The sequence below is a fragment of the Salmo trutta genome, chromosome 2 (assembly GCF_901001165.1).
Source record: "Salmo trutta chromosome 2, fSalTru1.1, whole genome shotgun sequence".
NCBI classification, from domain to species: domain Eukaryota; kingdom Metazoa; phylum Chordata; class Actinopteri; order Salmoniformes; family Salmonidae; genus Salmo; species Salmo trutta.
Window position 1 is genome coordinate 52,663,525 of NC_042958.1, and position 24,016 is coordinate 52,687,540.

General features: G+C 44.0%; 1 protein-coding gene across 4 annotated transcripts in view; it reads left to right on the forward strand.

Annotated features, from left to right (window-relative positions):
- Positions 1-24,016, forward strand: part of LOC115156999 (protocadherin-15) — a 329,145-nt gene that overhangs the window by 202,447 nt on the left and 102,682 nt on the right. For all 4 annotated transcript variants that reach the window (XR_003868374.1, XM_029704842.1, XM_029704851.1 and 1 more), the window contains exon 19: positions 16,219-16,347. Coding sequence is in view for 3 of the 4 variants with exons in the window: in XM_029704842.1 (XP_029560702.1) it covers positions 16,219-16,347 (129 nt within the window). In the remaining variant the exon portion in view is untranslated. The remainder of the gene's footprint in view (positions 1-16,218; positions 16,348-24,016) is intronic.

Consider the following 24,016-nt stretch of genomic DNA (forward strand, 5'->3'; position numbering starts at 1 on the left):
AATAATCGGCAAAACATGTGATGCATTCCCCTACTATTATATCTATCTAAAACCTTTCCCTTGTCGTTGCATCTCCCCATGTCATAAACATCTCTCTCCATCTCACACACGTAACGAGGAAGCCAGCGGACAGATTCCTGTGAAATTATTCTCTTTGATACCAGCGGTGTTATATTTAATAATGCAACTGTGACAGGTTACCGAACTGACCTTTATGAAAATGAATACAAATGTCTCTCTTCTGACACGTTCTGATAACTGAAGCACCTCCTCCTAGATGTAATCACTAGCCACCTTAAAGATGCATTCCGGGGTCTTAAACTCAACAAATTGGATTTGTATCATAACATAAACCACTAAATGGATGACGTAGTACACAATTAGATGACGTAGTACACAATAAAATTGGGACACGTTTTGGCTTGCTGGCACCACTTTCAAAACTACAGGCTGAAATTCTACAAAAGTTTCAGAGTGCATCTTTAATTGGCCAATAGTCTCAGAGCTTGTCTCTTTCTCCTCTAGTGGAGAGGAGAACTCTCATCCTCTCCTTAAAAGAGTAGTCCTGTTGGTTGTCTCATGCAAGTCAGATAATGCAAGGAAGAGTAGAGTACCAGTAAAATCCCTCCCCTCTGTGCTCTCCACGATTCCACTTATTCTATAAAACATTGAGCAAAGTTTAAACTGCAGACTTGAGTGGGTAGGGTAGAAGAAGAGACAGAGGTCTTTAAAATGCATTGACCTTTCCAAATCAGCTGGTCATTAGCGATGCTAATAAACAGTCATGTAGGAACTAAGAAGAGCTTTCTAGTTTAGGAGACACACACACACACCCACACACACACACACACACACACACACACACCCGCGCACAGGGTTTTCCACAAGCATATGGAGTAGCAAGCCAAATAGAAAAAGAAGCCAGCCAGGCTCCCCCGGGCTGGTGGGGTTATGGCATTTTTGCAGAACAAGCTGGATTTTGTTAGCCTTTTGTACATTCTAAAGCTAGATTGTATTTCCAACCAGCAACTATCAGGAAATAACACTGATAAAAAATGTCACTCTTTTACAGTGTTAGTTTTATCAGCTGTTGTACAATAGGATATAAAAAAACAGGAAAACATTATTTTTACAGTAAAGCTTTAAGCTTCCTTTTGAAGTGGCATTTTCTCTGCTATCAGCAATACAGGTATGATTGAAGAATGAAGCAGGTGTTAAACATGGGCTTTGCTACACAGAAACACTTTGATTTGTCAACACTTTGATTTAATCAGTAGACCTATATTAATATATTTAAAATACCATATCATTAGCTTTTAAAACAAGTCAATCTGTTTTCTTTTATAATATTTTGGACCAGAGTAAGGATATCTCTCCACTAACCTACCCATTGTTCCTGCAGTGCAGTCAGGAGGATTCACCATCTTCGTCAAATGTTTTCATGATTTATCTGCAGAGAATTGCCAAAAAGTCAAGCAGTATGCAAATTATTTTTTTACTTATTTTGTACATAATGTTGCCGCTACCATCTCTTATGACTGAAAATAACTTCTAGACATCAGGACTGTGATTGCTCACCACAGACTGGTAGAATCCTTTTTTTCCTTTAACGAGTCTGACGAGCCCGACTCAAATGATATACTGCTTTCTCGGGAACAGGCCCAGATCCCCGTGATTTGCGTGAAGAGGAGGCGGAGAAAAGAGGCCAGAGGGCAGGCTGCCTTCTGAGAATTCCTAGGCGATCTAATAAACCTCCACTTCCTTCCATTCTGCTAGCAAACGTGCAATCTTTGGAGAATAAAATAGATGACCTACTCGGAAGATTAAACTACCAACAGGACATAAAAAACTGTAATATCTTATGCTTCACGGAGTCGTGGCTGAACAGCTACACTATCAACATACGCTGTACCGGCAGGATAGAACAGTGGCATCTGGTAAGACAAGGGGCGGCGGACTATGTATTTTTGTAAATAACAGCTGGTGCAGGAAAAAAAGTATTTGATCCCCTGCTGATTTTGTACGTTTGCCCACTGACAAAGAAATGATCAGTCTATAATTTTAATGGTAGGTTTATTTGAACAGTGAGAGACAGAATAACAACAAAAAATACAGAAAAACGCATGTCAAAAATGTTATAAATTGATTTGCATTTTAATGAGGGAAATAAGTATTTGACCCCTCTGCAAAACATGACTTAGTACTTGGTGGCAAAACGCTTGTTGGCAATCACAGAGGTCAGACGTTTCTTGTAGTTGGCCACCAGGTTTGCACACATCTCAGGAGGGATTTTGTCCCACTCCTCTTTGCAGATCTTCTCCAAGTCATTAAGGTTTCAAGGCTGACGTTTGGCAACTCGAACCTTCAGCTCCCTCCACAGATTTTCTATGGGATTAAGGTCTGGAGACTGGCTAGGCCACTCCAGGACCTTAATGTCCTTCTTGAGCCACTCCTTTGTTGCCTTGGCCGTGTGGTTTGGGTCATTGTCATGCTGGAATACCCATCCACGACCCATTTTCAATGCCCTGACTGAGGGAAGGAGGTTCTCACCCAAGATTTGACGGTACATGGCCCCGTCCATCGTCCCTTTGATGCGGTGAAGTTGCCCTGTCCCCTTAGCAGAAAAACACTCCCAAAGCATAATGTTTCCACCTCCATGTTTGACGGTGGGGATGGTGTTCTTGGGGTCATAGGCAGCATTCCTCCTCCTCCAAAAATGGCGAGTTGAGTTGATGCCAAAGAGCTCCATTTTGGTCTCATCTGACCACAACACTTTCACCCAGTTGTCCTCTGAATCATTCAGATGTTCATTGGCAAACTTCAGACGGGCATGTATATGTGCTTTCTTGAGCAGGGGGACCTTGCGGGCGCTGCAGGATTTCAGTCCTTCACGGCGTAGTGTGTTACCAATTGTTTTCTTGGTGACTATGGTCCCAGCTGCCTTGAGATCATTGACAAGATCCTCCCGTGTAGTTCTGGGCTGATTCCTCACCGTTCTCAACTATTTTACACCATTTTAAAGATAAACTTCTCGTTAATTTAACCACATTGTCCGATTTCAAAAAGGCTTCACTAGATGCATCACAAAAACCCAAAACACAGCTAAATGAAGCACTAACCTTTGCCGATCTTCATCAAATGACACTCCTAGGACATTATGTTACACAATACATGTATGTTTTGCTCGATAAAGTTCATATTTATATCCAAAAACAGCATTTTACATTGGCACGTAATGTTGAGAAATGTTTTCCCTCAAAACCCTCCGGTGAATGAGCACAATGAGCACACATAGTACGTAAATTCTCATCGTAAACATTGATCAATATAGAAGTGTTATGCACAGAATTATATATACACTTCTCCTAAATGTAATAGCTTTGTCAGATTTCAAAAAAGGTTCACGGCGAAAGCACAATTTGCAATAATCTGAGTACAGCCCAGATGACACTAACAAACTAGCAAACAGAAACCCGCCATCTTGGCGTCAATAAAACTAAGAAATGACATTATAAATATTCACTTACCTTTGATTATCTTCATCAGAAGGCACTCCCAGGTATCCCAGCTCCACAATAAATGTTCGATAAAGTTCATATTTATTTCCAAATAATCAATTTTGTTCGCGCGTTAGGTTCACTATCCAAATCCACTACGCGCGTGCTTACTTAGTCCAGACAAAAAGTCAAAAAAGTTATACTACAGTTTGTAGAAACATGTCAAACAATGTATAGAATCAATCTTTAGGTTGTTTTTATCATATACCTTGAATAAAATTCCAACCGGACCTATCCATTCTCTTTAGGAGTGAATATGAACTCAGCTCGCTCCCAAGTCCTTGCGCGTGAATTGAGCCCATGCCTTATAATGGGACACCAGTTTACTACAGCTGGTATTCCCTTCAAATTCACCATAGAATCTTCAAACACCGTTCTAAAGACTGCTGACATCTAGTGGAAGCTTTAGGAAGTGCAAAATGAACCCTAAGTCACTGTATACAGTCAAGGCAATCACTTGAAAAAACTACAACCTCAGATTTTCCACTTCCTGCTTGACTTTTTCTCAGGTTATTGCCTGCCATATGAGTTCTGTTATACTCACAGACACCATTCAAACAGTTTTAGAAACTTCAGAGTGTTTTCTATCCAAATCTAATAATATGCATATTCTAGTTTCTGGGACAGAGTAGTAACCTGTTTAAATTGGGTACGTTTTTCATCCGGCCGTGAAAAACTGCCTCCTAGCCCTAAGAGGTTTTAAACAGGTCAACATTCACAAGGACGCGGGGCCAGATGGATTACAAAGACGTGTACTGCGAGCATGCGCTGACCAATTGGCAAGTGTCTTCACTGACATTTTCAACCTCTCCCTGTCCGAGTCTGTAATACCAACATGTTTAAAGCAGGCCACCATAGTGTCTGTGCCCAAGAACACTAAGGCAACCTGCCTAAATGACTACCGAGCCGTAGCACTCATGTCTGTAACCAAGAAGTGCTTTGAAAGGCTGGTCATGGTTCACATCAACACCATTATCCCAAAAACCCTAGACCCACTCCAATTTGCATACCGCCCCAACAGATCCACAGATGATGAAATCTCTATTGTACGCCACTTTGCCCTTTCCCACCTGGACAAAAGGAACACCTATGTGAGAATGCTATTCATTGACTACAGCTCAGCGTTCAACATCATAGTGCTCTCAAAGCTCATCAATAAGCTAAGGACCCTGATTGGCGCTCCGGTATCGCTTGCTGTGCGGTAGCAGAGACAACAGTCTATGACTAGGCTGGCTGGAGTCTTTGACACTGCCTGGTATAGAGGTCCTGGATGACAGGAAGCTTGGCCCCATTGACTTTATTCAGTCAGTTCTACACCTTTTATAAACTAGTCACGCTTGCTGTTCGCCAATGAAAGCACAGTATAGAACCTATGCACCATCACTCCGTTGTCTATGCCCCACCACTCCGTGGTCTATGCTCCACCACTCCAAGGCCTATGCCCCACCACTCCATGGCTGCCTATGAAACACACCAGGGCCCAACGTTAACTTTGTTTCTCGGTTGACCAAAAATCTACTGTCCCAAACTGAATTTCTACTGGCCCGGACATGGTGTAGTTCTTAAATGCATTAGGGTAATGCAAGGCCTATAGGTTGGCATGGCTTCTCTCTATATTCAGCTATAAATAGTTATTGTGATGTGTATTAAAAAGCTGTATAATATTATTTTATTCTTTAGAATTGCGTTGTATTAATTGCGTTCATTTTTGTTTCTAAAGTATGTCATTTTGAGAAGATTTGATAATAGGACACTGACCCTTTAAGACCAACGTTCCAAAAGAGATATCGTCATGGCTACAGTAGGCTAGCCAAGAGGAATGCTAGGTCTCTTTTTGTACCGTTCTTTTTACAGACTATTAACAGTAGCCAGCATATTGCTAGTATGTTCACTATTGAAGGTTTACATTTGGAAATCACTTTCCTGAGAAAAAATAAATCATTGATGGGTGCTTCTTTTTGCTTTGGACAGCTCGCGTGTGCTTTGTGAAGGCATCGGCTGCGTTTCAAGCTCAAAGTAGACAGCCCTCGGATCTAAACTCTCAGCCCTTGAATGACATTTTACATCGTCACATCCGAGTGTACCTTAAATGTCCCTTGCACAAGCGAGGGAGAGTGATGATCGGAGAGGCAACATCCTTGGTGGAAATCTTAAAGTTGAGCTTAAAAACAACCAACCTAAAGCTACGAATGTACCTAGTAAGCTAACATATCTAGCTAGCACTCCTGTCAGGTAGCTAGCAATAGTTACCCATAGCTGGCTAGCTAGTTTTATAGCTTGGTCATTTATTCCAATACATTTCAGAATTCCAAAAATATGTTTATGACTCTAGCAACGTTTTATAGGCTCCTCACTACGAGACTAAGCCAATTTACCAATGCTGAAATCACTGTATATATACACTACCGTTCAAAAGTTTGGGGTCACTTAAAAAATGTACTTGTTTTTGAAAGAAACAGACGCCTCACAAGTCGTCAACTGGCAGCTTTATTAAATAGTACCCGCAAAACACCAGTCTCAACGTCAACAGTGAAGAGGCGACTCCGGGATGCTGGCCTTCTAGGCAGAATTCCTCTGTCCAGTGTCTGTGTTCTTTTGCCATCTTCATCTTTTATTTTTATTGGGCAGTCTGAGATATGGCTTTTTCTTTGCAACTCTGCCTAGAAGGCCAGCATCCCAGAGTCGCCTCTTCACTGTTGACGTTGAGACTGGTGTTTTGAGAGTACTATTTAATGAATCTGCCAGTTGAGGACTTGTGAGGCGTCTGTTTCTCAAACTAGACACTCAAATGTACTTGTCCTCTTGCTCTGCAGTGAGGCCTCCAACTCCTCTTTCTATTCTGGTTAGAGCCAGTTTGCGCTGTTCTGTGAAGGGAGTAGTACACGGCATTGTACGAAATCTTCAGTTTCTTGGCAATTTCTCGCATGGAATAACCTTCATTTCTCAGAACAAGAATAGACTGATGAGTTTCAGAAGAAAGTTATTTGTTTCTAGCCATTTTGAGCCTGTATCTAACACAACGTGCCACTGGAACACAGGAGTGATGGTTGCTGATAATGTAGATATTCCATTAAAAATCAGCTGTTTCCAGCTACAATAGTCATTTACAACATTAACAATGTCTACACTGTATTTCTGATCAACTTGATGTTATTTTAATGGACACAAAATTTGCTTTTCTGTCAAAAACAAGGACATTTCTAAGTGACCCTAAACTATTGAACGGTAGTGTATATTTTTTAGCAAGCTAGATTCATACTTTTTTTCTGACAAGCCTTGTTGATTAAATTTGACACTTCGCGGCCATCAGAGTTTGACATGTGACTACAGTTTGCATTGAATTGTGGGTGATAACTACCCACAAGTGACCAATGTTGTTCACTCGCTCCGTTGAGCTAAATCGAGGGCCGAGGGGGCAACGTTAGTAAATTGGACCTCCACTTAAGATGGCTATCAAACTGCATCCAGTTTCCCAGAGGGAAAGTGGCTAGCGCAAGGGCTGAGCAAGGGCTGAGGGGGTAATAATATTGTGTTTGGACTGCAGCCATCGTCTCATGTACTGCTTGACTGCTCGAGAAGTTGTGACTCGCAGGAGCGTGGTGGTGCTTGATTGAACGGCCAATCGTATTGCTCAAATACAAATATCATGACATTTAAGTTTGTAATCTTCAATGATAGACTGCGGCAGAGCAGTTAAATGTTAAACTGGAACGCAAAAATGCGCTGAAAAGTTAGCGACTGACGAGATCTACTGTTTTTACTGGCACTGGGCCAGTGGGCCAACGTTAATGTCGGATCCTGCACATGAAAATAAATAAATTTGCCAGAAAAAAAATAGGCTAAGTGGATTTTGATTAATCTTCACCACATTATATGGGAGGTGCAAATTCACTCAAACTAGGCTATATGGGACACGCAAAATCATGCTCTCTCTCTCTGTGTAAAGACATTTTTCTGCAACCGCAACGCACACCCCCAGGTCCCGAGAGGCAAGACAGACAGCAGACTGTCAAACCAGTAGTGTTTCGTTGTCATCGCTCACTTTGTGACTGACAGGTGCCTGTCCTATCAATTACATTTGCATTTTACATTTTAGTCATTTAGCACAGTGGTTCCCAAACTTTTTCGGTTAATGTACCACAAAGTACCCCCTCATGTGCATTTTACCAGTAAGCCTATGTTCTCATGAGTTCAAAAGTATCCTCTATGCATAGGCCAAGTACCCCTGGTTGGGAAACACTGATTTAGCTGACGCTCTTAACCAGAGCAACTTAAAGGAGAAATTAGGGTTAAGTGCCTTGCTCAAGGGCACATCGACAGATTTTTCACCTAGTCGGCTCGGGGATTCGATCCAGTGTTCATTCAGTTACTTGCCCAACGCTCTTATCCTCTAGAAGATGCATATTGTTCATTCTAGCGGGAGAGGGCTCGGCAGACTTTTTTCTTACTAGCGAATTGAAAAGTAGTTTAGTTAATTTACTGTAAGTGGAAAAAGTACCCGGCTGAAAATGAGTCTGTAATCGGCTGCATAGTCGACAGCTGGCGCAAATGGAAAACACACACACACACACTCACACACACACACACACACACACACACACACACACACACACACACACACACACACACCACTGTACCTGACGCTCCAGAACTGCATGACCTCCCTCCCTGGTGATGTCACCTCCTGGATGGGGTATGTGTTCCTCCAGGCCCCTGCAGGTGTCCCACAGGGGCCTGGAGGGCCCGGGGCCAGCCAATATTATTTGACGAGGCCCAGGGCCATGCCCCACATGAAAGGGAGGGAAACAGTACCTATTATACAGTCAAACCAGAGGTGTTACATAACACTCTGTTATAGCTAATAAATACTGCTTGTACTATTGGTATTAAAGAGACACTGCGGTTTTAAAACATGTGTGTTTCTGTGATGAATGGGTTCGTTCATTTTGTTACTTGTGCGTATGCACTAGAGCATGAGGGCAGTTGGGAACATGGCTACTTACTGTAGCATTACTGTTTCCCTTTTTGATGGTACACATGGAGAGCGACGTGCAGAGCGACGTGCAGAGCAACGTGAAGTTCAATGTGAAGTTCAACGTGCAGAGCAACGTGCAGTTCAACGTGCAGTTCAACGTGCAGAGTAACATGAAGTTCAATGTGCAGAACAACATGCAGTTCAATGTGAAGTTCAACGTGCAGAGTAACGTGCAGTTCAACGTGCAGTTCAACGTGCAGAGTAACATGAAGTTCAATGTGCAGAACAACGTGCAGAGTCACGTGCAGTTCAACGTGCAGTTCAACGTGCAGAGTAACATGAAGTTCAATGTGCAGAACAACATGCAGTTCAACGTGCAGAGCAACTTTGTGTTCATGTCAAAGCAATAGTGCTGAATGTAGTATTTATTTGTTCAGTATTTGTTCAATTCCCTCATTACTACCCTCCTTGCTCCAAGTAAATGTTTCATGGACCATATAGATGTTTTTCATCATAGAGTTTTGCGTCGTGAAGAATCCCAGCTCCTTTCAAACGCTCTATCTTTCATGCAATACCATTACAAAACCGACACATCCTCATTTATATTTTGGTTTGGATTCTTCCATACATTTGCATTTCTCTGGGTGTGCAATAGTGGGAAGGAGTGTCTTTGATCTTCGCTCAATGCTAAACGCAGAGAAGAGAATGAGGAAGAGAGATGTTGAGAAGGGATAATGAAAAGGGAAGTGGCTTCCTTCTGCGAGGGCACACCTGGACACGAGGCCTCCTTTGTTTTCTGCTCCGTTCTCTCTCTGAAGAAGGGAAGCCCTGTGTGCTGGCTAATGACAGTTTACTTCTCCCCATAGGCTAGTGCTCTGTTGACTAGCTATACATATTTAGGATTTTAAGTTGACTATTAACGTTTAGTCCATAATGTTGCTTGATTGGTTGTTAGGCTATTAGCTGGAAGAATATAGGCTACATGAAAAGTACAATACTGTTACTATAACCGTGTGTTAGTTAGGGTTTTCAGTGCCATCATGTAAATCACAAAGCTCATCTGCGTTTCTCAGCAACAAAAGCGTGATCAATTAAGATCCTATATCTGTAGCTTCATTCATAACCTCAGAATGTGTGTCTTTACAGTACAGTACTATCCCAGCTAGCACATAATGTTCTGAGAACCATATGTTTCTTAGAGTTTGGTGAGAGCGTGTTTATTTTGGTTATTTTGCATACAACCTTTCTACAACTTTCTGGGAATGGTGCAGGATATTTGCTTGGTTTTGGAACATTCTCAGCACATTTAAGGAACTTGACAAACAAATGTTGTTTTCTTGGTATTTCATTATTTTAACAGAACGTTTCCTAAAAGTTCAAACATGGTTTGATTTAATTTCAATTTTGGTAATGTTTTAGGAACTTTCTCCAACTGGTTTGACATAGGGAATGTTCTCAAATAGTTCAGAGAATGTTAAGAAACAACATTCTGTGGGAATTTCAGTACTTCAGCATAATGTTTCCTACAGGTTTCCTCATGGTTCTTTTTAAAGTCATGTTCCCACATCATTTAGAAACGTTAAGAAAATGTTCGATAAATAACAGAGAACGTTCTAAGAATATTATTTAAATATACGTTCTGTTCTCAGCATCAACAAAACTCTCAATCCTCCATATTAATAAAATTAATTTATTAAACTTTTCTAGCTCTGTCACGTCCTGGCCAGTATATAAGGTTAATTGTTTTGTAGTTTGGTCAGGGCGTGGCAGAGGGTATTTGTTTTATGTGGTTCAGGGTGGTGTGTTTGTTTAAAGGGTGTTTGATGTAGTATTTCCGGGGTTTTGGTTTATAGTCTATGTTTATGTATTTCTATGTGTAGTCTGGTGAGTGTGTTTCTATGTTGTGTTGATTGGGGTTGGGACTCTCAGTTGAAGGCAGGTGTTGTCTATCTGCCTTTGATTGAGAGTCCCATATATTGGGGTGTGTTTGTGATTGGTGGGTGATTGTTCTGTGTTGAGCCTATGCTAGCCAGACTGTTTGTAGTTGTTCGTTCGTTTCTTTGTTATTTTTGAGAGTAATTAAAAATCAAGATGAGCATACACGTACCTGCTGCGTATTGGTCCTCCTTCACCGACGACAACCGTGACAAGCTCTTTTCATTAGACAGAATCTCAGTGCTTGTTAAGCAAAATAAACAAGAAGTAATTTACATTAAAAGAGATATAGGCTACAACAGTAGCTAAATAAGATAGATCAAGTCTGTTTGAGTGCTTCTAGATCAAGTCTGTTTGAGTGCTTCTAGATCAAGTCTGTTTGAGTGCTTCTAGATCAAGTCTGTTTGAGTGCTTCTAGATCAAGTCTGTTTGAGCTTACTTCACATTAAAATGCAAATCAATTTATAACATTTTTGACATGCGTTTTTCTGTATTTTTTTGTTATTCTGTCTCTCACTGTTCAAATAAACCTACCATTAAAATTATAGACTGATCATTTCTTTGTCAGTGGGCAAACGTACAAAATCAGCAGGGGATCAAACACTTTTTTCCCTCACTGTACGTGTGTTCAGGTGTTTGCCACACCCACTAATTGGCCACACCTGATCATAATGAGTGCTTGTTTCCTTGGAAATGGGGTCTGTTTGAATAGACTAAAATGAACAGCTTTGTAGGAGTAAAACAAAAAAAATAAACGTGGCATGCTAACTCTGTCCTGGTGGTGCAGTGGACTATTCCATGGATAGAAAACCTTAGGTTTGAATCGAATGCTGTGCCACAATTTAAAAATACATGTTTGCATGATTAATGCTTAGGCACATAATTGAATATGCTTGTCTGTGTTTGGAGTTAGAAACTGTTAACCTAAGCCATTGAAACATGTTTTCAGAACATTATTTCATTACCTTCAAATAACCTAGAATTTCTGTTCTCAGAATGAAACCTCATTGGAAAACTTTCAGGAAACCAAAGTAAAATGTTCTCAGAACCTCCCTGCAACCTAAAAATGAACATTCACAGAACAGGCAACATTTTAACTTCCGTTCTTTGAACATTTAAAAAAAAAAGTTCAGTTTTACCGATCAGAAAGCGTATGGCTTCGTTCCCAAAACCAATGGGAAACCAAAAACGTATGTTCCCACAACTTTCTAATTTAGTCTGTGCTGTAATTGGTTGCTTTTCTTTTCATATTGTAGCAGGCTCAAGGGTGTGGGGTTTCCACATTACCAAGTTCAATAACAAAACATTCACCAGTAGCACAACTAGAATGCAAATGGGGAGTTTATTAGGGATTTTTATACATGGGGAAAGAAGAGGGAATTCACCAATTACTTCACAGTCCACAAGCCGTTCTCATTGTCCGTTCCGTTCTCCAGAGGTAAACCTAAAACTCGGGTCCTCAGCCAATCCGGTTCGGTACACAAGGGGGGTAATCCGACAGTCCAGGTCACAACGGGTAATCTCACAGATATTGTTCTCTCTTCTCCCACTTTTCATAACGCACGTTTCTCTCTCCATTTTCTGCCCCTTTGTGCAGGCTGCTTCCTCCTTTATCTCCAAGCCCTCCCTGGCTTAATGAACCACAGCCTCGCCTCGTTGGGGCAGGAAGTCCATATAAGGCTCGGGGGTGGAAGTGTGCACAACACCCACCGCTCCCGAGTATTTTACTCGCTAATGTCCAATCTCTGGATAATAAAATTGATGAGCTCAAGTCGAGAGTTTCTTTTCAGAGAGACACCAGGGATTGTAACATACTCTGCTTCACGGAAACATGGCTCTCTCGAGATATACTGTCTGACTCTGTAAAGCCAGTAGGGTTCTCAGTACATTGCACCGACAGGAACAAAAATCTCATCAGGAAGCAGAAGGGTGGACGCATATGTTTTATGATTAACAACTTATGGTGTAACTGTGATAACATACAGAAACTCAGGTCCTTCTGTTCACCCGAACTAGAATATCTCACAATCAAATGCCGACTGTACTATCTCCTGAGAGAATTTTCGTCAATAATAGCCACAGCGGTCTATATCCCCTGCAAGCGAATACCACGACGGCCCTCAAAGAACTTCACTGAACTTTACGCAAACTGGAAACCACATATCCTGAGGCTGCATTCATTGTAGCTGGTGATTTTAACAAAGCAAATTTGAGGAAAAGGCTCCAGAAATTCTATCAATATATTGATTGTTGTACTTGAATTGCTAAAACTCTCGACCATTGTTATACTACCTTCCAGAATGCATATAAGTCCCTCCCGTGCCCTCCATTCAGCAAATTGGACAACGATTCCATCTTGCTCCTCTTATAGGCAGAAACTCAAACAGGAAGCACCCGTGGTAAGGACTATTCAATGCTGGTTTGGCCTATCGGAATCCACGCTTCAAGATTGTTTTGATCATTTGGACTGGGATATGTTCAGAGTAGCTTCAGAAAATAATATCGACACCAATACCGATACAGTGAATGAGTTTATCAGGATGTGCATAGGAGATGTTGTAACCACTGTGACTACTAAAATCTACCCCACCCAGAAATCGTGGATAGATGAGAGCATTCCCGCAAAACTGAAAGCGCGAACCACTGCTTTTAACCAGGGCAAGAAGACTGGGAATATGGAAGAATACAAACTGTGTAGTTATTCCCTCCGCAAAGCAATCAAGCATGCTGAACTTCGGTATAGGGACAAAGCCCAGTTCAACGGCTCAGACACCAGAAGAATGTGGCAGGGTCTACAGATAATCACGGATTATAAAAGGAAAACCAGCCACGTCGCGGACACCTACGTCTTGCTTCCAGACAGGCTGAACACCTTCTTCGCTCGCTTTGAGGATAATACAGTGCCACTGATGCGGTCAAGGACTGTGAGCTCTCCTTCTACATTGCCGATGTTAGTAAGACATTTAAGTGTGTTAACCCTCGCAAGGCAGCCGGCCCAGATGGTTGTCAGAGCATGTTCTAACCATCCCAAGGCAGCCGCATCGTCCGAGCATGCGCAGACCAGACCATATTCAATCTCTCCCTATCCCAGTCTGTTGTCCCCACATGCTTCAAGATGGCCACCATTGTCCTGTACCTAAGAAAGCAAAGGTAATTGAACCAAATGACTATCGCCCCGTAGCACTCACCTCTGTCATCATGAAGTGCTTTGAGAGATTAGTCAAGCATCATATCACATTCACCTTACCTGCCACCCTTGACCCACTTCAATTTGCTTACCGCCTCAATAGATACAGACGATGCAATCGCCACCATACTGCACACGGCCCTGTCCCATCTGGACAAGAGGCATACCTCCTAAGAATGCTGTTCATTGACTGTAGCTCAGCATTCAACACCATAGTACCATCCAAGCTCATCATCAAGCTCGAGGCCCTGTGTCTGAACCCTGCCCTGTGGAACTGGGTCCTGGACTTCCTGACGGGTCGCCCCCAGGTGGTGAATGTATGAAACCACACCTCCTCTTCGCTGATCCTCAACACTGGTGCCCCACAAGGGTGCGTGCTCAGCCCCCTTCTGTACTCCGTTCACCCATGACTACGTGGCCAAGCACGCCTCCTACTCAATCATCAAGTGTACAGATGACACAACAGTAGTAGGCTTGATTACCGACAACGATGAGACAGCCTACAGGGAAGAGGTGAGGGCTCTGGGAGTGTGGTGCCAGAAAAATAACCTCTCACTCAACGTCAACAAAACTAAGGAGATGATGTGGACTTCAGGAGACAGCAGAGGGAGCACCCCCCCATCCACATCGATGGGACCGTAGTGGAGAAGGTGGAAAGCTTCAAGTTCCTCTGCGTACACATCACTTTCAAACTGAAATGGTCCACCCACACAGACAGTGTGGTGAAGAAGGCGCAACAGTGCCTCTTCAACCTCAGGAGGCTGAAGAAATGTGGCTTAACACCTAAAACCCTCACAAACTTTTACAGATGCACAATTGAGAGCATCCTGTCGGGCTGTATCATCGCCTGGTATGGCAACTGCACCGTCCACAACTGCAAAGCTCTCCAGAGGGGGGTGTGGTCTACCCAACGCATCACCAGGGGCAAATTTCCCGCCCTCCTGGACACCTACAGCACCCAATGCCATAGGAAGGCCAAAAAGATAATCAAGGACATCAACCACCCGAGCCACTGCCTGTTCGCCCCACTATCATCCAGAAGGCGAGGCCTGTACAGGTGCATCAAAGCGGGGACCGAGAGACTGAAAACAGCTTCTATCAAGGCCATCAGACTGCTAAACAGCCATCACTAACACATCAGAGGCTGCTGCCTATAGATATAGATTAGAAATCACTGGCCACTTTTAGAAATGGATGCCGCTTTAATAATGTTTCCGTATCGAGCATTACTCATCTCGTGTATAAACTGCACTCCACACTATTCTACGGTATCTTAGTCACTTTTAAATTGTGTTTACATATTGCATCACCCATTTCATATATATATATATATATATATATATATACACTGTATTGTATTCTATACTACACCACTGACTGTTAAACAGCCATCTCCAGCACATCAGAGGCTGCTGCCTATAGACATAGATTTGGAATCACTGGCCACTTTAAGGAAATGAAACACTAGCCACTTTAATAATGTCTCCATATCTTGCATTACTCATCTCATATGTATAAACTGTACTCTATACTATTCTACAGTATCTTAGTCACTTTAATTGTGTGTAAATGTTGCATCACCCATCTCATATGTATATACTGTACTCTATACTATGCCACTGTATCTTAGTATAATGCCGCTCTGACCATATATGTATATATATTCTTAATCCATTAAATGGCCTGCTCTGATACCGCCAGCAAAAAACTACCTAATTGGCTTTTTAGGTAGAGATTCCATCATATTTGTGAAACAGTGAATCAGGACAACACACCCAGTCCATCTGTAACATTACAAATTACAGATTAAACCTTTAAGTGCTGAGATGTTAGATAACCGGCATTGACCGCCTTCCTTCCTCCCACGGTTTGCCAATGGTCCAGGAGCACATTAAGTTCAAGAGAAATGGTCACGGTGATGGGTCATTTGCAGATGGACTCTCCACACTGTGATATTGGCTTTTAAATACCAACCTCTATAGCCAGCAGGCTTAAGTACAGTATGATGGAATTAACTGGTACTTGTTGACCTGCTCGTACTTCCTGGATTCTGCTCTTCATTCTGGTAAGAGTGTAGCTAGAAGTGAAAAGGCATTTATTTGAAGATACAGTTTTATAAAAGCCTTATTTTCTGTAAGAGACTGCAAGTTGCGTGATGTATACTGGTTTCTGAAGAGATGTCATGTCAGTACGGCTCAGTAGTTTTGTTAATCAAGCAAACATTTTGACAAGATGCACAGTCTAAGAGAACCTCAAACTAAATGTGTTCCTGCTTTCATATCGAACACTAAGACGCTAATTCACCTAAGGCTGAGGAGATGAGTCATTCATTACATGATGATGAATGCAAACACAGTATGTCATCATAATTCCAAGGGCTGTAGCATAAGATGTAGCAGTTAACCAGAAACAAAACATGGATTTATTCACTCACATTCTGATTGGGTTAAGCATAACATACAGAGAAGTCTACTGTGCTTTTAACTTACTATTTTAGATAGAGGAAGAGCTTTGCTCAAAACGGAGATCAAAAGTTGTGTCGTTTTTTTATTCTGTGCTTCCAGACCTCCACGGCCACTGTGAATATTGTGGTCACTGATGTCAACGATAATGACCCTGTCTTCGATCCTCTCCTGCCCCAAAACTTAACGGTTACAGAGGAGGAGGCCAACTGTTTTGTGGGCCATGTAAAGGTAAGTCTGACCTTATGTCTGCCATACTGTGTACTCACTGTATAATCCACATGACTGACTCATCCATAGACCCTTGTAGAATGGACTCATGTTAAGATACAGTAGACCTGTCTGATGAGTAAGTCAGTGTACTGTGGCTGGTTAGCTGTGTAGAGTAATATTTCTGTGGTACTGAATCTATGAACATTGTGGCAAACCTCTTCAAAGCTAGGAGCGTTTGTCACAAATTAAGTGAGAAACTGTCACCAAAGTCAGCCCAGAATTAAAGTTCTTTCGAACACGACAGTACCTGTATGTTTGTTTCTCTGTCCTGGTCCACCCAGGTCGCAGGTAAGGTCAAGGATAGCAGGGTTCGGTACACAAATCTGGTTCTCGGTAGGTCCAGGTCTAAACGCCAACAGGTAAGTCCAAAACAGTCCAGCTCGTACACGGTAAATCCAGCCAATGTAGAATGTCTCTCTCTCTATGGTTCATAGATCCTTCCCGCTCTCTCTCTCTCTTCCTGGTTTTTCTTGACCTTTTATCTGTGGGTCGGCTCCACCTTCTGAGGGTTCCCCTTGCTTCTGGGAATTGTAGTTTTGGCAGTCGGCCATTTTGTGATCTGTAGTTCTGATCGGGGTGGCCATTTTAGTGATCGGGCAGAGCCCGTTTATTAGTTCTGCCCTCACATATCTGCCATTTATCACTCGACCCCCTTCTTTGCCACACATCTCCCCCCCTAGATCCGACCCCCTAGGTCGGGCTACCGCAGCAAAATATGCGTGCATGCGGGATAACCCATCCACATTTCCCATTTCCTTTCCTGCTCTGTGTTTCAAGTCAAAGTGAAACGGTTGGAGACTCAAAAACCACCGCATCACCCGAGCATTCTTCTCTTTAGCCCTATGCATCCAGGTGAGTGGTGCATGGTCACTGATGAGGGTGAAGTGGCGCCCCAGCAGGTAGTATTTCAGGCTTTCCAGAGCCCACTTTACTGCCAGCGCCTCTTTCTCAACAACTGAGTAGTTGGTTTCCCGTGGTTCCAGCTTCCTGCTTAAAAACAGGATGGGGTGTTCCACCCCTTCTACCTCTTGGGACAGCACTGCTCCCAAGCCGACCTCTGAAGCATCCGTCTGAACCACAAACTCTCTCTCAAAGTCTGGTACCACCAGCACTGGATTACAGCAGAGGGCCTCCTGTAATGTCCTAAATGCTTTGGTGGCCCTTTCATCCCACTTGACCATGTTTGGCCCTCTGGCTCTAGTCATGTCGGTGAGTGGGGCGGCCACTGTGGCATAACTTGGGATGAACTTCCGGTAGTACCCGGTCAGCCCTAGGAAGGCTCGAACCTGCTTCTTATTTACTGGTTTCGGCCATTCTCTAATTGCCTCCACCTTCTTACGTTGGGGTTTGATTAATCCTCTTCCCACGGTGTATCCCAGATACTCCGTTTCCTCTAACCCCACATAACACTTGGCAGGGTTCGCCGTGAGCCCTGCCTTTCTAAGGGCGTCTAACACCGCCTGTACCCGGGGTAAGTGGGATTCCCAATCTGGGCTGTAGATCCCCACGTCATCTAAATAAGCTGCGGCGTATGCTTGGTGCGGTTTTAGGACCTTGTCCATGAGCCGTTGAAAGGTGGCTGGGGCCCCATGTAGGCCGAATGGCATGACGGTGTATTGAAACAAACCGTCAGGGGTTGCAAATGCTGTCTTTTCTTTGGCCCTGGGGGTCAGAGGAATTTGCCAGTACCCTTTTGTCAGGTCCAGGGTCGTAATGTACCGAGCTTTACCAATTTTCTCCAGTAGTTCGTCTACTCTGGGCATGGGGTAGGCATCAAACTTGGAGATTTCATTTACCTTCCGAAAGTCGTTACAGAACCGCAAAGACCCATCGGGCTTGGAGACCATCACAATTGGGCTAGACCACTCACTATGTGACTCTTCGATCACTCCAGCTGTCAACATTTTCTCCGTCTCTGCTCTAATCGCTGCCTGTCGAGCCTCGGGTACCCGATATGGCCTCATGCTCACTTTTCTCCCTGGTAGGGAAACGATATCATGAGCTGTAACCTCAGTTCGGCCGGGTACTTCTGAAAACACATCTCTGTTTTTCTGGATCAGGGTCTTTACTTCCTGTACTTGTGCTGGGGACAAAGTAGGTGAAATATTTACTTCAGCTGTCTCCTGAGTGTGTGTGGGGTACGTGACCATTAGTGTTTCTCTCTCTCTCCATGCTTTTAACAGGTTTATGTGATAGATCTGTTCCTGGGGCCGTCGACCTGGCTGTCGGATCCGATAATTAACTTCTCCTATTCTCTCCAGTACTTCATATGGTCCTTTCCATGTGGCTAGTAGTTTGCACTCTACCGTGGGGATCAGCACTAACACCTTATCTCCCGGTTGAAATTCCCTCAGGGTAGCCTGCCGGTTATAAGTGTGCCGCTGGTGCTCTTGTGCTTGTCTCATGTGCTCTCTGACGATGGGCATGACTGTGGCTATCCTGTTTTGCATTGCCGTGACGTGCTCTATGACACTAGTATACGGGGTGGATTGGTGTTCCCAGGTTTCCCGGGCAATGTCTAAGATTCCCCGGGGGTGCCTCCCATATACCAGCTCGAAGGGAGAAAACCCCAGCGAGGCTTGAGGAACCTCTCTAATGGCAAACATCAGATATGGCAACATGCAATCCCAGTTTTTCCCATCCTTGTCGATTACCTTCCTGAGCATTGACTTCAGGGTCCGGTTGAATCTCTCAACCAGCCCGTCCGTCTGTGGATGGTAAACTGATGTCCTCAACTGTTTCACCTGCCACAATTTACAAAGGTCTGCCATAAGGCGGGACATAAAGGGGGTCCCCTGGTCAGTAAGGATCTCCTTTGGGACCCCAACCCTGGTGAACAATAGCACTAGTTCCTTGGCGATATTTTTGGAAGCCATTGTCCGAAGGGGAATGGCTTCTGGGTAGCGAGTGGCATAATCTAGAATGACCAGAATGTATTGGTGCCCTCTGGCAGATTTGGGTAGTGGGCCCACTATGTCCATCGCTATCCTCTCAAATGGCGTTTCGATTATGGGGAGTGGCACTAACGGGCTTCTAAACGCTGGTCGGGGAGCTGTTACCTGGCACTCCGGGCACTCTCCACAATGCCGAGCCACTTCAGCCTGAATTCCTGGCCAGTAAAACCTCCTTACAATCCGGTCTCGGGTTTTATCGATACCAAGGTGTCCACCCAGAATGTGCCCATGAGCTAGATCCAGCACTGTCTTTCTGTACCGGGTGGGGACCAACAACTGTTCCACCACATCAACCCCTATTTTTGAGACTCTGTACACCAAACCATTTTTCATGATGAAGTGGGGAAAACTATTAGGCATCATCCTATCATTTATGGGAGTACCATCTATGACCTGCACGTCTGCTCTGGCTTGCTGCAGGGTTGGATCCTGGTGTTGGGCCGTCCCGAAATTAGTCATGGACCCTGCCAGGTCTGCTGGTTCTAGATAGTCGTCCTCTGGATTCAGATCGACCCCAGCCCCACTAGTACTGGGCTGTTCATTATCAACAAGGTTTGCCACTTCATCCTCATCCTCCCCTACTAGTACCTGTGGGCTTGGCCCCTGGGAGACCTCTTTTCTTGGCCTTGGTTGAAGGCCCCATGCTTCTTCCTGCTTGGTCAGGGTTGTTGGCTTCTCAAATATGCCGTTCTTTTGACCTAACTTCGCAAAGTTAGGAAAGTATCTACCCAATATTACATCATATGGCATCTTTGGGACCACGCCGACCTCATAATCCAGCAGACCGTCCTCTGTTTGTATGCTCACTAATGCTGTGGGGTACAGACGGGTATCCCCATGAATGCACGTAACACTGATATCCTGACTTGTATCCAGTTTATGCGTCGGCACTAGGTTTGCAACGACCAGGGTTAGCATACTGCCGGAATCCAGTAGTGCTTCAACCTCCTTCCCTTCAACCTTCACCCTGCACATATGTTTGTTTCTTGATCTTTCAAGTACAGTGGTTACCACGGGACATGCATACCATATCTCATCTTCTTTTTCACCGAGGTTACATTGCATTGGCTCTTCTTTAATAGGGCAGTAGGCTGCAATATGTCCCGGTCGATTACAATTGTAACAGATAATAGGGTTCCAGGGGGGAGACCTCCTCGACCCCCAGTCCCGGTTTCCGGTTTTTCCCTTAGTGTCTCGGCCTGATTCTGATTCTTTCCTCATGGCCCCACGCTGCTCTCCTCCCCCTCCCCCTGTTGGCACAGTCTTAACCTGTCCGCTGGTTCGCCCAGGCCTGGGGAATGGGAATCTTTCCTCCTGCGCCTGCTCAGCTGTTCCTGCCGTACAATACCGTTCAACCAGGCCCACGAGATGGTCAGCGGAAAGTACCTCGTTCTGGCCAACCCATCGTCGCACTTCTTGGGGTAGACCTCGCTGAAACTGGTTGAGTACGATGGTCTCGACGACCTCAGCGGACGAACGGGTCTCCGGTCGCAACCATTTCCGTGCCAGGTGAATCAAGTCGAACATCTGTGTTCGGGGGGGTTGTCCCGGTCTGTAGGACCACTGGTGGAAGCGGTGTGCCCTCACGGTATCGGTCACTCCCAGTCTAGTCAGAATCTCTCCCTTGAGTTTATCGTAATCCTGTGCATCCTTCAACTCCAGGTCAAAATATGCTTTTTGAGCATCCCCTGCCAGGTATGGTGCCAGAAGCCCTGCCCATTCTTCTTTTGGCCACTTCTCCCTCTCTGCCGTCCTTTCGAAGGTGGTAAGATATGCTTCCACATCATCCTGCGCTGTCATTTTTTTAAGAAAATGATTGGCCCACCTTTGGGTATTTGCAGCTGGTAACTGAGTCCCAATTTGGTCCGCTAGCCCCTTTAGGCCTTCTCTTAACTCCCGGGTGTTTCTCTCTTGCTCTTCTCTGAGCAGCTGGTTGGTGTGGTGCTGGACCTGTAACGTGTCCTGATACATTCGCATTGCATCCTGATGAGCTATTTGTTGAGCTCTAGTTGCCTCTTGTTGGGCGGCCACCGCTTGTAACAGGGCCTGTATGGCTCCCTCCATACTCATTTTCCTGAAAAAACTGTCCTAACCAAACAAAGCCACAAAAAAACAAACAAAAAAAAAACTTGACTCCCCTTTGGAGTGCTAACTAAACTTTTTTTTTTTTTTTTTTTTTCTACCTAACCAGCGGTATGGTTAATCCAATGCCCACATTCTCCACCACGTGTGGCAAACCTCTTCAAAGCTAGGAGCGTTTGTCACAAATTAAGTGAGAAACTGTCACCAAAGTCAGCCCAGAATTAAAGTTCTTTCGAACACGACAGTACCTGTATGTTTGTTTCTCTGTCCTGGTCCACCCAGGTCGCAGGTAAGGTCAAGGATAGCAGGGTTCGGTACACAAATCTGGTTCTCGGTAGGTCCAGGTCTAAACGCCAACAGGTAAGTCCAAAACAGTCCAGCTCGTACACGGTAAATCCAGCCAATGTAGAATGTCTCTCTCTCTATGGTTCATAGATCCTTCCCGCTCTCTCTCTCTCTTCCTGGTTTTTCTTGACCTTTTATCTGTGGGTCGGCTCCACCTTCTGAGGGTTCCCCTTGCTTCTGGGAATTGTAGTTTTGGCAGTCGGCCATTTTGTGATCTGTAGTTCTGATCGGGGTGGCCATTTTAGTGATCGGGCAGAGCCCGTTTATTAGTTCTGCCCTCACATATCTGCCATTTATCACTCGACCCCCTTCTTTGCCACAACATGTATATTGCAGCTTGCATTGGCATAATGTCCAAGGGGCCTTTGACATTGAAAGTCTGTCCCAATGCTGTTTAACTTACATGTAGCTGGCTTGCAGCAGTACACCCTACTGTTCCTCTTTGACTCTGGTGTCTGTCTCCCGCTAACTCTCCCTGTCCCATTTGGCTAATTGTAGTTAGTGGCCCTCAGGGATGTGAGGGTGCCAAGGCCCAACTCTCTGCTTGGCCTGCCGATCCCCCCCCCGGTCTCCCTGCATGTGTGCCCAGCTGCCAAGAGCCCCAGAGCAGGCAGGGCCCGTATCTTTTGGTTATCACTATGGCAACAGCATCCAGAAACGATAAAAAACACAATATTTACCTCTTACAGTTAAAGGAAGGGCTCCCTGCCCGGTCCGCTGTTGATAATTTTCCAATTAAATAAATTAAATTTTAATAATTTGTCACGTTCAGGGACATCCCATAATGAGTAGCTTTGTTGGGCTCTGTTAAGCTGCGAGGAGCTGTAATTAGTGGTGTGAATAATAGGGCGGGAGGATTGTTTGTGGAATAAGCGGAGGATAATGTAGGCAGACATCTTTGGTGGGACTCTGTGCTTTTTCTGTACAGTACAGCAGAATGCTGTGTTGTGAATCATTAGATGAATGTTTACCTGTGTGTGTGTGTGTGTGTGTGGTGCCTGGAGAAGTGGGTATGCCCAAAAAATTCTGACCCGGCCATCCGGTGAAGGAAAGGCACCCTGTGTAAAAAATGATATGAGATACAGTGATATCCACACGGAATGACCTAAAATGATGAATCCCATATTGGTCTTTCACAGTCAGGCCAACCCAAGCTGTACTGTGCAGTAGGCTAATAGTAGGCCTACTATTGAAACAGATAAATGAGGCTGTCAACTGAGTCAGAAATTCAAAGGTTTCCATTTTTTTCAGGTTTTTGCTCTCAAAGTCCATAACAATGCTGAAAGGACATCAGCAGACAACTTTTGAAGTCTGGCAAAAATCCAATACATTTTGTTTTTTTGTGTAGTTACAGTTTAATTGAAGTGTGCAGGCACCTAGCACTGTGGTTTGATTAGCATTGTTTCTGTAGCACATGAGATGAGGTTTGCAAAATAAATGGCCACTGGATTTATGCCAGGTAGGCATAGGCTACTTTGTAGCTAATATTTAATAGAGAAGGTTTTTGGAAAATACTTTCCATCTACCAGAAGACAGTTAGGCCTATCATTAGTATGTATATTTTTCCTGTTCCATAATTGTTTGAAATCTGGATGTTTTACTTCATATTATGAGGCATGTCTTACCTTGCTTCAAAGTAGCCTATAGCCCAAACCCCACCATAGAAAGATGGAGGCAATTATTTGTATAAAGACTTCCTCATTATGCATTCTCCTGTTCTATTTGTTCTATTCTTTTTTTCTCAATGTCTAGCAGCCAATGGCATTATCCTAGTCATATTAGCAACACATGATAGTTGTTGCATTTTTAGATACCACTCTTTTAACATTTCTAGCAGATATGTCCATCTCTGTTCGCTCACATATGCGGTGCGCATTTTAGAACGGCGTTTTGCCGTGTGTACGTTACTGCGCCTAAAATGTGAAGAAATAATCATTTATCAAAATGTTAAGCTAAACATTCCGACCTGTTCCATCAGTCCTATTAATTGATATGGCGTATACCTCCACTAAACTACTTTGATATACGCATCAATGGGGATTAAGAAGTGAGTATAGGGAATGCCCACTAAATTATAAGTGGGCAAAGGGCGAATACCTGTGTATACACTCCACTACACTACTGTGTGTGTGTATGTGTGCGTGCATGCGTACCCGTGTGCGTGCGTGGCTAGACTCCCAAACCTGATCCTTAGTTTCCTCCAAACTGACAATCATTCCAACCACATAACATGGCCTCCAGTGGGG